Raw genomic sequence first — 12,407 nt, 5'->3', positions numbered from 1 at the left:
CTTATCCAGAGTGACCTGGACGATGACGAGGACGAGCGTCTGGGCATGGGTGGTGGCCGCAGCACGTTGCGCTTCAAACACAAGCTCCCTGTGGAGCTGCGGGGTCCGGATGGCGTGCACGTGGTCCATGGCAGCACAGGCACGCTCCTGACCTCTGACCTCAACAGCCTGCCAGAGGATGACCAGCGGGCCCTTGCGCGTTCTTTGGAGGCGCTAAACGGTGATGGGGGCCTGTACGCCGAGCGCAACGCCCGCACAGAGTCAGCAAAGTCAACGCCACTCCACCGCAAAAAGGGTAGCGACACGCTGACCGAGAACCCCCTGGAGGTCACTGAGTTATGACTAGCCGAGGCCTCGCTAGTCTGAGCAGAGCCTGGGTGCGTGTCCTTCTAGATCCCCCTCCCAGCCAGGAGAGGAGGCAGTGGGGAGTGTGTGCAGTCTGAAAGACTTCCAGAGCCAATCTGGACACCATCTGGCAGTGAAGAGTCTACAAGCTAACACACTGGACAGGGTTTTACTTGGTGGACTGAATACAAAACATTAAATAAATCTAATCAGTTGGAATTTAAAGTTTTATTAGTGGATCATGGTGACAAGTACACAATGGCCCTGTCTTGTTTATGCTGTTTGAGGACACTTATTGAGAGACATCCAGGTGGAGAGATCCCAAGCCCCCCCTCACCTTTCTGTATGACAGAGAGATGAGGGAATTCTGGATCTTGTGAGTTGTGTTCTTTGTTCTCTCTCATTTGGAGTTTCACCTAGACTGCATACACTCACACGCACCCGAAAACGTCAGACCGGCGAATGGCCACTAACTGGACTATAGGAAAATATTAAATTCAGTGTTTGGGGGGGGGGGGGGGGGGGTGTATTGTCTTTGAAATCTTGAGAGTTCAGTGGTCAAAAAAAAGAAAACATTGACTGAATGTCTCAATGACTGAAGGTGAAGTAAAAAGATCACTGGACAAGTCTCCATGATCTTCGCAAACAATAACTTATAGCCTGTCTTATAGATGTGATCATCTAAAAAAGGCACTGGTGGAATTGCTGGTGTTGTGCAGTGACTTAAGCCGTATAGAGGCCACATCAGTCTGCTCCTGGAGGCCAAGCACTCAATCGCTTGGAGGGAACAGACCAATCAGAGGAAGTGACCACTCACTGTTACTTGGAGATCCTTCAGAGTAGGACTTTGTGCATGGATGAGCTTCTGTCCCAAACACACCAGAGACCCAGTGCAACAACACTGTTTTTACTCTTAAAGGCAGGGTAGGTTATGTTGTTGAGAATCACTTTTTGTCATATTTGCTGAAATAAACTGCGCATCCTAATAGCAACCAATAAATCTAAAGGTTTGACAGTAAAATGAAATCTGTCCGATATCTGTGGGCATCGCAAGACTAATAAACATGAATCATTAAGGTCGGACTGGCACTACTGTTTGGACGGCATTCGGACCAAATGCAATTATTGTGTATCTACCTACCTCGGAAGTAGTCAGGCAGCGCGTTCATGCGTTTTGGAGGAGTGGCTTTTAAGGGAAGGGGTGGGATATTTTGGTCTGAATCCTTTCAAACTCAAGCTAAAACTGCTAGGTTCGCAAAACTTGCCTATCCTGCCTTTAAGTCTTTACAGTTTAAGGGCAATATGTGAGACTTATTGATGTTGAAAATATGGTAGTGGTGAAATGGTCCTCAAATAAATAAATAAAAACAATAAAAAGGAGTATGATAGTAAAAAATATACAAGATGGCATTGTTCCCATAACTTCATACATTGCCATCTGATAGAAAAAAGGTACGTGGGCGAAGCAAGCCACAGTTGCTTTATTTTTTTATTTCACTTTCATGAGAAGAAAAAATCAAAAGAATATGTAATTCAGAGGAAGAATATTTTTGAAGAAAAATGCTGACTTACCAAAATAGGTAAAGAGCAAATGGGTGTTTGGCGTAAGTGTACATTTGTAGTGCTTTTTTCCTTTTGTAATCAACTGTTTTGGAAATCTGAGTGTTGCATATTTTTATATTCCATTTTGCAAGTTTTTATTTTTGTCATTATTGTCACCAGGCTTGAGACACTTGTTGCAAAATGTTGTTTGATGATCTGTGATAATAAAATATGCAACAGCCTCCCCCCCTCAGGGTCAGTGGAATGGTAGGCAACAGCCAATCACAACAGCACAGAACCCACTGAATTCCTCCACCACTGAGACAGGATATTAAAAGGCACAGACAAAACAAAGTCTAGAGTTTGGTAATATACTAATTAAGTATAAACAGACATATTCCCTTGCACCGTGAAATCACTGATCTGATGTGGTGGGGTTGGCAGTAGCTGTGTGCAGCAGCACATGCTCATAATCTTTGATCTAGCACAATTGGATGGATTATTTCAAAATCAGAAAGATTGGATGTATAGTGTTACAACAGGGTGAAAGTCCAGTCTCTTCTTTAGGCTTGGAAAATAACCAGAGTAACAAAACAAAATCAATCCCTAAACTTTGAAGTAAAATGTTTATGAAATGCTGGTTCATCTTCAGCTGTCCTGACTGAGGGCTGACAACAGAATCAGCAGGGTGCATCACTTCAAATGCCTTTCCAAACTGCCAATTTCTCTTTTCATAAGCAATGATTTAACATGTATTCCGTCTTCAGTGTTTCATAGATACATGATCAAAAAACAAAAAAGGTGGCATATAAGGTTTGTGGTTGCAACCTAACAAAGTCATAAGACCAGTGTATTCCACACACCACTTCATCCTTTATTGTTTATAAGGTTACACATACAAAAAGATTAAATTGGCAGGAGCACCCCTTTGGTCTGCTGCTATGTCCAGGGCTCATGTGGCCCTGGCTGCAGACGTGCTGCTGGATGTCCCTGTGGTGTTACTCGTGGCCATCTTTTTCAACGATCGGTTCAACTGTAGGGACCACAAGCATACATATACAACCTTAGCTACATAAGACTGATACCATGTACAATCATATGACCGAATACTAATAAAAGATAACATTATTAATGCTTTTCACCTCCTCAAACTTGTGGATTTGCCTGATGAAGAAGTCACCGTAGCGACGGGCGACCTTGGTGTCAGCGATGTGGATCATGTCCTGAAATAAGAGGACACGTTACCCAACCTTATAATTTTAACTTGATTGATTACATTATATTGGATCCTGACAAGAAACAGCTTACAAAGTGTGCAGACATGTGAAAAGTAACACAGTATGTTTAAGTAACATTACCACCAGCTTACATTGACACTGATCTCCATAGCAGTTTCCCCTACCATTATATTAGGGGGGTGCCCTGCCCCCCCAACAGCCCCCCCCCCGGAAGGTCAAGTATTTTTATATATCACGGACCATCACAAAATAAGTCATTTAAAGTTACCTTTCCTATAAAACAGGTCTATAGCTTGCTCTTTTATTAAACAAACTAAATGGCCTTATGTTATTTATCTTATTTACACGACGGTATGTCATTTCTGTCTCTACATGGTCACCGTTGCCATCGAGTCAGTTTTAGAAGACATCGACAGCGCATACATTTTGAAAGAGGAACAGAGAAACTTGATCAAGGCATTTGTCGATCAAAAATATGTTTTTGCCGTCCATCCTACGGGATTCGGTAAAAGTTAACATACAACGTTGGTCTGATTGGTTGTAGGTCTATCCAATTGAGCGAAGAGGCATTTTTTTCTGGGTTCGGTTGAAACATGCCCCATACTCACAGCCCAAAGGAGCGGTTTCAGAATCATATTCTGACTAGAATTATGAGTATGACAACGTCAGGCTAGGTCCCCACAAGAATAGCTAAACAAGGCCACACACACACACCTTGTCAATGTAGAAGTCAACCTCGGAGGCAGACTGAAACTCTCCATCCAGAGCGGAAATGCCACTGGTCCACACCAGGTTCTTCATCTTGTGCTTGAAAACCAGCAGCTGGATACGAAACTCCTGCTCCGTCATGTCCAGGAAACCTGCAAGCTTGGCCACTGGCATGGTGGTGTACAGCTTCAGAAAACTGTATGGGGGGGGCATATTAAGAAGGTATACAAAGTGAAAGTATGGGTGTCAGCATTATCATAGCAGTTATCCTTTAGCATAGCCTTCATGTACAGCTGCCTACATTCTATAGCTTGGTCAGATGCTTCAGTTCATAATACTAGTGGTACCATCACTAAACAAGATTAAAAAGATGCATAAGACTACTTTGATTAAATAGAACTCATTAGCTTAATGTTGAAATGGTGGTTTTTACCTGCGGATGGTGGAGAGCTGGGCCTGTTGCTGCACCTCCTCAGCAAACACCTTCAGCTGCTGCTGGAAGGGCTCTTTGTGGTAGTTTGGGTGGACGTTGTCATAGTTGGGCACCACGGGAGACAGGAACTTGGGGCAGGCAAAGCTGAAGAGCTCCTCAAACACCTGCAGGTCACTGTGAGGGAGAAGCACACTGGGTGTTAACTGGGCCCCAATACAGACTCATAACCTCCATCTGCCGTTTATCTTACAATATATCAGATGGCTGAGCGGTTAGGGAATCAGGCTAATAATCAGAAGGTTGCCGGTTCGATTCCTGCAAAATGAAGGTTGTGTCCTTGGGCAAAGCACTTCACCCTACTTGCCTCGGCGGGACTGTCCCTGTACTTACTGTAAGTCGCTCTGGATAAGAGCATCTGCTAAATGACAAATGTAAAAGTAAATCTGACGTTTATCTTACAATATATCAAAAATATGGGAAAATAATAAAAAAAAGAGACAGAACACCTTGAATAGATAGATAACGCGGGACTGTGTTAGCAGCCGGACCACCAGAGGCCAACTATGTGCCCTCACCCCTTCTGCATACGCAGCATTTTGTCTCCGTACTTCTCCCTCAGCTGGGTGTGGATGCTCTCGTCGATGCGCATGGGGTACATGGTGAGTGCAATAGCCAGCAGGCCGTGCATCTGCTCATTCTGCTTGTTGATCTGGAACCACAGGAAGAGACACATATGCTAACTGAATGGACAAGGGGCTTGGTTTCTGGCTTTGATGCTGCAAGTCCTTAGAGCTTCTTGAAATTAATAGATTTGATTCTCGTAAATATTAGGGATGGGCATTTTTGTAAAATGCTTATTTCGATCATTGATGAGTACTCATTTATTGAGACCTGTGTACTCGGGGGGGGGGGGGGTACACAGGTCATTTTCTCCATCATGGAGAATATGAAAATATTTTATGATTGTCATGAAAATTGATGTTGACAGATAAATGAAAACATTTCTATGAAAACAAACGTATGACTAGAAAACAATAACACTGCTTGTGCTGCATCAATGTTATTGAAAAAGAAACATCTGAATAGAATAGCTGCATGAGTTGACGCTGAAGAGTAAATGAACTCCAGTACTAGTAAACGGAAGCCCCTTCTATGATGCATCCTATGAGATTAATCAGATATCCTAGATACACAACATAAACATAACTTGTATCTGCACAAAAGGATGCAAATTCAGTTAGGTGCTATAGCCAGAGTGTAACTCCCGTTGTGGATGCGCTCTTCTAACAGCACGCTGAAACACGTGCAAATAAAGCAAAAATAATTCACAACATTCTGAAGTGTTCTCTTAATGTTTTGTATATGACCGATTACATTAGGCCTACAGTATTTATCTAATTTGTCAAATTGAAGCAAGATATCACTACGCAACTTTGAAGCCATGTTTCTCGGTCTTTGGAACGAATGCTCTGGCAACGCTAACCAGTCAGAGGTCAAGGTGCCACCCAAAATTCTGAATCGAATCGATGAAATCGATTATTAAAAGCGTTGGCAACGAATTTCATTATCGATTTGTTGTGTCGCGCGATTATTACACCACTCAATAAATCAAGGAGATGTTTGAGTATTTTTTTTTTTTAAGTTTAAAAAAAAAGTTTCCTAGAAAAAGAAGAAAGGCCATGAATAAAGGGTTGGAAATTAATGCTTTTTTGTTTTTTGTTATACGATTCATCGATTAATCGAAAAAAGAATCGACAGATTCATCGATTAAAATAATCGTTAGTTGCAGCCCTAGCTATAACCAATCATAAAAAAAAGAAAATATATATTTTCAAACTCACACGGTCATTGTTTTTATGATTAATCGTCGCTGTCACTTTCGGATACTCATGCCCATCCCTTGTAAATATATTAAGCTTAGTGATGGATATTCTCCAAACACAAAGCGCTGTCTTAATGTGTTGTTTCAAACTAGCATTCCCAGGTTGATGGGCTCACCATCTCATATTTGTAGGTGGACCTCTGGAACATGTTTCTGGTCCTCTGGATGTAGAGCAGTATGTTGGCGAAGACGCGGATGGCGTCCTGGTACCTCCTCATCATCAGGTAGGCAAAGCCCACATAGTAGTACGTGGTGATTTGACACTCTGGGACACGGGAGTACATACTCTACAGGAGGCGAAGATGGGAGAGGAGAAGAGTAGGAAGAGGAGAGAAGGCAATAGGGAGAGGAGGAGGGTAAGGAAAGGAGAGCAGAGGGGAGGAAGAATATGAGTGTGAGATGGAGAATTTGTGCTCTAGTTACGACGTAGTTAAGGCGGCAGGCGTGTGTTGCTTAGGCAGCCGCCTTAACTGAAAAGTGCTGCAGGAAACCCTGCATATTATATTAGTGTGTATTATACCTTCTTGTTGAGCTCAATGTTCTCTAGAACTTTGATGGCCTGGTAGTAGTCCCCTAGGAGAGAGTGCAGTCGGAGCAGGCCCACCAGACTGAAATAGCCCAGCATCTTGTAAAGGGAGTGACGACCGTACTCCCCAGCCACACTCTCTGGGTCGCCTGTGGAACAACAAGATGGCACACTGAACTGACAAAACTCAGACACTTGATACATTTAGCAGATGCTTTCATCCAAAGCGACCTAAACAGTGCTTATAGGCTGCACAGCAGAATATGAAGGATTACAAGTGCGTTATTTTGGTGGATAGTTAAGGAAGGAGTATTTTACCAGGCAAAGTGCAAAAATAACATATCAACTATAGGCCAGGATCTTCACATATATTCAGTGTGGCCTGTAAACAACTAGAGATTTCTTTCCTTCTCCGTTTTCTCTCTCCTACCTCCGCTGGTATAGACCTCTAGCTGACGGTTGATGTTGCTCTTGTCCACTAGAGAGTGGAGAACATTGAGAACACTGTGAACATTCCAGATCTTAGGGTTATTCCTCAGGAACTCAATCTCCTCCTCTGACTTCTTTGCCGTCTTGCAGCGGTACTGGCTGAAGGACTGGAACTGCAGAGGAAAGGCATGCAAGCTTGTTTAGAGTTTGCAATTCATAATGTGACATGTACCATCCCTAAACAAGATCAAGAACGATAAGACCATGTGAAAGAAACACGTTTCATTATATATCCATCTGATTTTCAAAGGACCGTCATTGGCTTATGTCTATGTGGTTGTTGTTGTACCTGATAAATGAATTCATCGATGATGTCCCAGAGCCATTGGTTGGGAAGCTCCAGAGGAGCAGGTCCATCAGCATCTGTTCGGAAGCAAAACATGCACAATAGCTCAGTTGGGAGATACAACTTTCTTTTTGGATAAATTCATACATGGACACAGTAGAACTTGCCATACAATTCAGCAGTTCTTACTAAGCCTTACTCAGAATGTAATTGAAGAGGTTACAGTAATTGTAGTAGGACTCAAATCTCTGGTCGAGAGTTGGTCCACCCTGCAAGGCCAAGCAGGAAAAAAATATCAGTAGTAAATCACACAGAAAAAAATCCAATCCAGCAGAAATGTGAGGGGTCGTGAAAAAAACTAATCTCAGGGTCACTCACGCTAACTTTGGCATAAATGTGTCTGTAGTACAACTCTTTATAGAGGATCAGGAACACTGCATCTAGAGGAACCAACACAAACAGAGACAACATAGTTCTCATAAAATCGACCATTACTCCAACTGGATATCACTGCTCTGATCAATGACTCTACAGATCCCAAAAAAGTTCAGAGAGGGTAAGACTAATTAGTGCTAACCCCCATATGAATGCTATCAAACTATCCTTCCACCTTCCTTGATTTGTAAACAGACTAGTACCTATCCAATCCTCCTCTCTGTGGTTTCAATCGAGAGAGAGAAGGGAAGGAGGGAAGAATACATTTGACAGAATTTACGTGGGGCCCCAGTGTCAAACATATAGATGAAGAAAAATTAATAAAGCAGACTTACCAGATGAATCAGCAGACTTACCGTTGCCAACCAGGGAAGCAATAGCCTCTGCCTCTGGCCAGGGAGACGTCTTGAAGAAACGATCAGTGAGCTTATTCCAGCTTCAGAAGAACAGGTTAGATAGACTGGTTACATTTGGTGTCACTTAATTTAACCGGATAATATGCTAATGTAAACACATTCTGTTCATTGGGCTGATTGAGACAAACTATAGAATGAATAACCTGTACATTAATTGGATCATATTCACCCTTTCTGACATTAGGTAACACATTGCCATTGTTTCAGGCTTGTGAGGGTCTACCTTTACCATACCTGTTCTCATAAACATCTTGAATCTCATAGATCTTCTGTTCTATGCTCTCACTGGAGACTCGGTTGGCCTGCAACTCGTACACCTTCTGGTCTATGAGGTCCGAGATGGTCTTGTGGAAGTACTGCAGGAAGTTCTTAATCACCTCAGGGATCACGTGGTAGGTCTGCTGCTCATACTGCCTCTCGTAGGCCAAGTCTGCCTTGGGGTCACCTGCAGGGACAGATAGGAAACATAATACTATATCTTCTATTTCTACACGTTTCTAACAGTTATATTGTCTCTTGAGCGGCGGGTGTCCCGTCTCTTGGATTAGGCCTATATTATTTAAAGCCAAGTGAAATAAGCTATACGAAGGTATACAACATACGCATTTGTTTTGTTAGTTTTTTTAACTCTACATTAGTTGTGGATAGACACTAACCTGTGTGCAGATCGTAGTCATTTGAGTAGGAGTAAGGATCGTACTGAAAGAATAGAATGTACAGTAAATATCAACTTCCCTTGGAGAACCATTGCCAATGTTCGGTTTCATATAGATAATATGAAGTATAATAGTCCAATATTGTTTATTTGAGTAACATTGTAACAAGTTAGCTAGCAGTGGCCTTTGCATCATCTGCTTAGCCAGCGCCAGTGCAATCGCCGGGTTTTTTCGCTAGCAGTAGCACTATAGCTACCTAGCTAGTTTTGCTAACACGTTATCTATGACACGTCATGGTGAGCTTTTCGCTCATAGTATATGAACGGAAACGTACACTTACTTCTTCTGCATCTTCGTGTTGATACGACATGGTGTAGGAATATGTTTTGTCTCGAAAAAAACAGTTGCTTGATTTCAGAGTCTGAGGACGCCAACCACGCAGCCTGAGGAAAAGAAAGACGGAAGCTCGTTCTGCACTTAAATCACGAGCATTATGGGATTGTGGCGGATGATTAGAATAGCCTACTACATTTTTCGGGACAAATCTTCTGCTATTTTCTTTGAGTAATCCTTAAAAATGAAACCAATATTTAGATAATAAATAAATTCCTCTACTATTGTTTCAAACGACTTTTAGTGAGACAGGACAACAAATGAGAGTAGCCTAAAAAAGTATATATTGTGGCAGTCACTTTTGCATTGTCTGTAAACCACCAGGTGGCGTGATTGCTTGTTTGTGACCACCTGGATCGCTCGTCTGATGTCGAACAATCACTGCGCCCAGTGGAGTATATTGGACAGCAGCCGGCTAAGGGTTGAAGCCTTTGTCAGTGGGATACCTTTGCTCAAATATGACGCTGCATTTTCTGAATTTAGACGACAACTACGCGGTCTAAGTATGTACACCACATTTCAAATCAATGTGATGCATTGCACACAAATCTGCATAGTTTGTCTGTGGTAAAGGGAAGTGTCATTCAGTAAGAGACTAGATTGTGAAGTCTAATCTTGATTTATTGTAGCAGAAGCTGCTGTGCAATCCAGACAGTTGTGTTGAACTATAAACCTTTTTACAACTCAGACTGCGTGATGCAGGGTGCACACTGTTTCCATTCTATCTCATCCCTTCATCCACCCCTCCACCTCCATGACAAAAAATAGACAATAATTACCTGTTGTTGTTTACACAAAAAAGGAAAAGGAAATCAAGAAAATACTATCGATGGTTTTCCTTCGCTACCAGCAGAAGTTGGCAAATTGTAGGCTTCAAAACGTAGGCTGTAGGCTACCTACCGGCAAGAAACTGCCTGCAGCCGATAAGGGATCCAATCCACAAATACAAGAAGAGGGAGGGGGTGTGGAGAACGCAAGAAGTAGAATTCGAGAGTGAAAGAAGGAGAAACTCCGAGGGAGGGAAAAGGTCAGACGCGGGGGGTTTATCGTATTGCAGAAATAAAAAGAGATTTTGTTGGAGGTTGCAGACCTAACGGTTTAGTCAGTCAGGGAGACGTCAAAATAAAGCTGTGTACAATTCTTAATCATAACTTGGAAAGGAATACGTTGAAGGTTAAATTAACAGGACTGTTAGAAGACAAGTAGGCTATTTGTATATTTAGGATTTGGTAGATTTTTTAAGGTGAAGACCGGACAGCCTTTTGGATCGTGTGTAACTTGTGAAGTAACGTCAGGATGCGCGTCTGCCGGCTGTTTTTCCTTCTCTGCGTCCTGCGCGTCGGGTGCGCTCAGAAATTCTCCGCGCTGACGGTATGGTGCCTCCACACTATGCCAGCAAGGCTAGCTTTAATGTTAAAAAGTGCTTTTCGATGTATTTTAGAGTCAAGTTACATTGGTTAATTCATGCTTTAATTGCATTTCAAGTTGTTTTGGTAAGCATATAGTCAGACCACCTATAGTCTACTATCCAATCTCCGTGGATGTATAACAACTTCACTTTGCGAACAATGAATTTGTTATTTAGGATTATTTGTTTGATTTAGCTTCATTTGTTTGTATTAATCAATTGACTTATCTTATTATATCAATATCTTACATAAAAGGTGTATGAAATGATGCAAAAATGGGGGTGGGGGTAAACATTTAGTTGTGATCAGTGTACAAAAATAGGATGAACGTATAAATAAGGTAATAACAAATTATATATTTTTTTCTTCATTTGTCTCAGGACTGTTATTTGAGAGTATTTGGTGACAGAAATTTTGTAAATTTTGATTAAGATTTTTCAGCAATCTATTTGGATTAATAGAATGACTGGGTGAATTCTTTATGGAATTTTACAGTGTTTTTGTGTATTTGGCCATGAGAATATCTGGGGGAGCATCTGTCAGAGCTGAACAAGTATCTGGTTGAAATCGGCCAAGAAACACATGGGTGCGTTTAAGGCCAAAATACCTTGGCTGGGATGTCCTGCATAAGTAGCTAAAGGTTAGATAAAAAAAAGAAAATCCTCAAGTGAGTTAGCATAGGACTACTCTCTAGTCTACTCTCTTTCTGGACTCGCAGAGTCTGGCTGAATCTACGCAAGGAGGCTTATTGTGCCAAATGGCAGGCAGAGGTGGTTATCGCTGCTGGCTTGTCTCTGTGGTACTATGGGGTCTGTTAGCAGCCTGCTATGGGCTCCACTGCCAGTCTGCTTAGCTGTCTTGTTCACTCTTGTTGTTCCATGGATGATCATGTTACATACAATGCTCCTGGGCCACTGGTACAACAAGAGTGAACACTTGCCTGTTGTATCAGCATGTTTCCAGACACAAAGCACATGGTATTATTTAGTAGGTCAGAGAGCATAAAAGCCAGTGTCTTTCAAACTTTCAGTTCTGAGAAATGGTCTGGTGCGTACACGGCTTCTGTCCTGAGTAGTCCACCGGGAACCCCCCCCCTGTCCACCTAGCCCTATTTACACACAGCCCTCTCATCAGATGAGCAGCAGCAGTGCACTTTCTCACATCCACATTATGCAGCAGTCCCTGCCCTGGAAGAGAGGAGAGCAGCACAGTCTGAAACAGGGTCAATGAGTGGTTTGTTCAGACCACACTCAAGTGTACGAGTGAGGAATGATAGAGTTATACACAGTGTAGGCTGAAGAGGCTGAAGAGGCTGAGGAATGTCAAGTGTCAGAGCCTTGCCCCAGTGATTTAGAGGTTGATGTGAGAACCATTGCCCCCCAGTGCCATTATTTATGTGCCGTGAGAAGATGCCTTAATATCCAATTGGAAACAAATGGCTGTGGGTAGTTAACCTGCGGGTATGGGGTCAGAGAGCTTGTCTCCCTGCCTGTACAGGGCATAGTGGAATGTGGGAGGAAGTGTTGCATTGTGCAGACTCACCTCGGAATTCTCACATAATAATACACACACTCACACACACACACACACACACACACAGTGAGTGATACAAACACAGATACAAAACTTTAATCCTTGTGCTTCTCCAT

The 12,407-nt window shown here is 42.5% G+C and overlaps 3 protein-coding genes across 10 annotated transcripts in view; 2 read left to right on the top strand and 1 right to left on the bottom strand.

Moving 5' to 3' along the window:
* The window catches only part of cdh23 (cadherin-related 23), a 361,974-nt gene extending 361,128 nt beyond the window's left edge, over positions 1–846 (top strand). For all 4 annotated transcript variants that reach the window (XM_067235776.1, XM_067235778.1, XM_067235777.1 and 1 more), the window contains one exon: positions 1–846. In XM_067235776.1, coding sequence (XP_067091877.1) covers positions 1–342 — 342 coding nt within the window. In that variant the 3' untranslated portion in view covers positions 343–846.
* Positions 847–2,738: 1,892 nt separating this feature from the next.
* Positions 2,739–9,399, bottom strand: eif3s6ip (eukaryotic translation initiation factor 3, subunit 6 interacting protein). Of its 4 annotated transcripts, none has more exons than XM_067235780.1 (15): positions 9,291–9,399; positions 8,957–8,999; positions 8,535–8,745; positions 8,220–8,320; positions 7,828–7,889; positions 7,649–7,718; positions 7,453–7,526; positions 7,105–7,276; positions 6,669–6,823; positions 6,265–6,435; positions 4,842–4,975; positions 4,267–4,440; positions 3,840–4,029; positions 3,030–3,110; positions 2,739–2,920 (listed from the first exon to the last, which is right to left on the bottom strand). In XM_067235780.1, the coding sequence occupies exons 1-15, from the start codon at positions 9,324–9,326 to the stop codon at positions 2,840–2,842; spliced, it is 1,755 nt and encodes a 584-aa protein (XP_067091881.1). In that variant the 5' UTR covers positions 9,327–9,399; the 3' UTR covers positions 2,739–2,839. The 4 variants fall into 4 exon arrangements, with proteins under 4 accessions (XP_067091881.1, XP_067091883.1, XP_067091882.1 ...); XM_067235782.1 differs by having other exon boundaries at positions 8,241–8,320; XM_067235781.1 differs by having other exon boundaries at positions 9,297–9,399.
* Positions 9,400–9,758: 359 nt separating this feature from the next.
* smoc2 (SPARC related modular calcium binding 2) overlaps positions 9,759–12,407 on the top strand; it is a 49,102-nt gene continuing 46,453 nt past the window's right edge. Inside the window, exon 1 of one of the 2 annotated variants that reach the window (XM_067235786.1) lies at positions 9,759–9,852. Coding sequence is in view for 1 of the 2 variants with exons in the window: in XM_067235785.1 (XP_067091886.1) it covers positions 10,646–10,720 (75 nt within the window). In the remaining variant the exon portion in view is untranslated. Of the gene's footprint in view, positions 9,853–10,457; positions 10,721–12,407 lie in introns of those variants that run through there. The other variant, XM_067235785.1, reaches the window with a different exon arrangement.

This window comes from Osmerus mordax, chromosome 5 (assembly GCF_038355195.1).
Source record: "Osmerus mordax isolate fOsmMor3 chromosome 5, fOsmMor3.pri, whole genome shotgun sequence".
Taxonomy (NCBI): Eukaryota; Metazoa; Chordata; class Actinopteri; order Osmeriformes; family Osmeridae; genus Osmerus; species Osmerus mordax.
This window is presented reverse-complemented; position numbering and strand designations above follow the sequence as displayed.

Excerpts from the sequence above, each read along its gene's own strand:
- eif3s6ip (XM_067235780.1), bottom strand. The coding sequence starts at position 9,326 with ATGTCGTATCAACACGAAGATGCAGAAGAAGTAAGT. Across the intron at positions 9,000-9,290 it reads AAGATGCAGAAGAAGTAAGT|TACGATCCTTACTCCTACTC; the intron begins GTACGTTTCCGT and ends CTATTCTTTCAG. Across the intron at positions 6,436-6,668 it reads ACATTGAGCTCAACAAGAAG|AGTATGTACTCCCGTGTCCC; the intron begins GTATAATACACA and ends CGCCTCCTGTAG.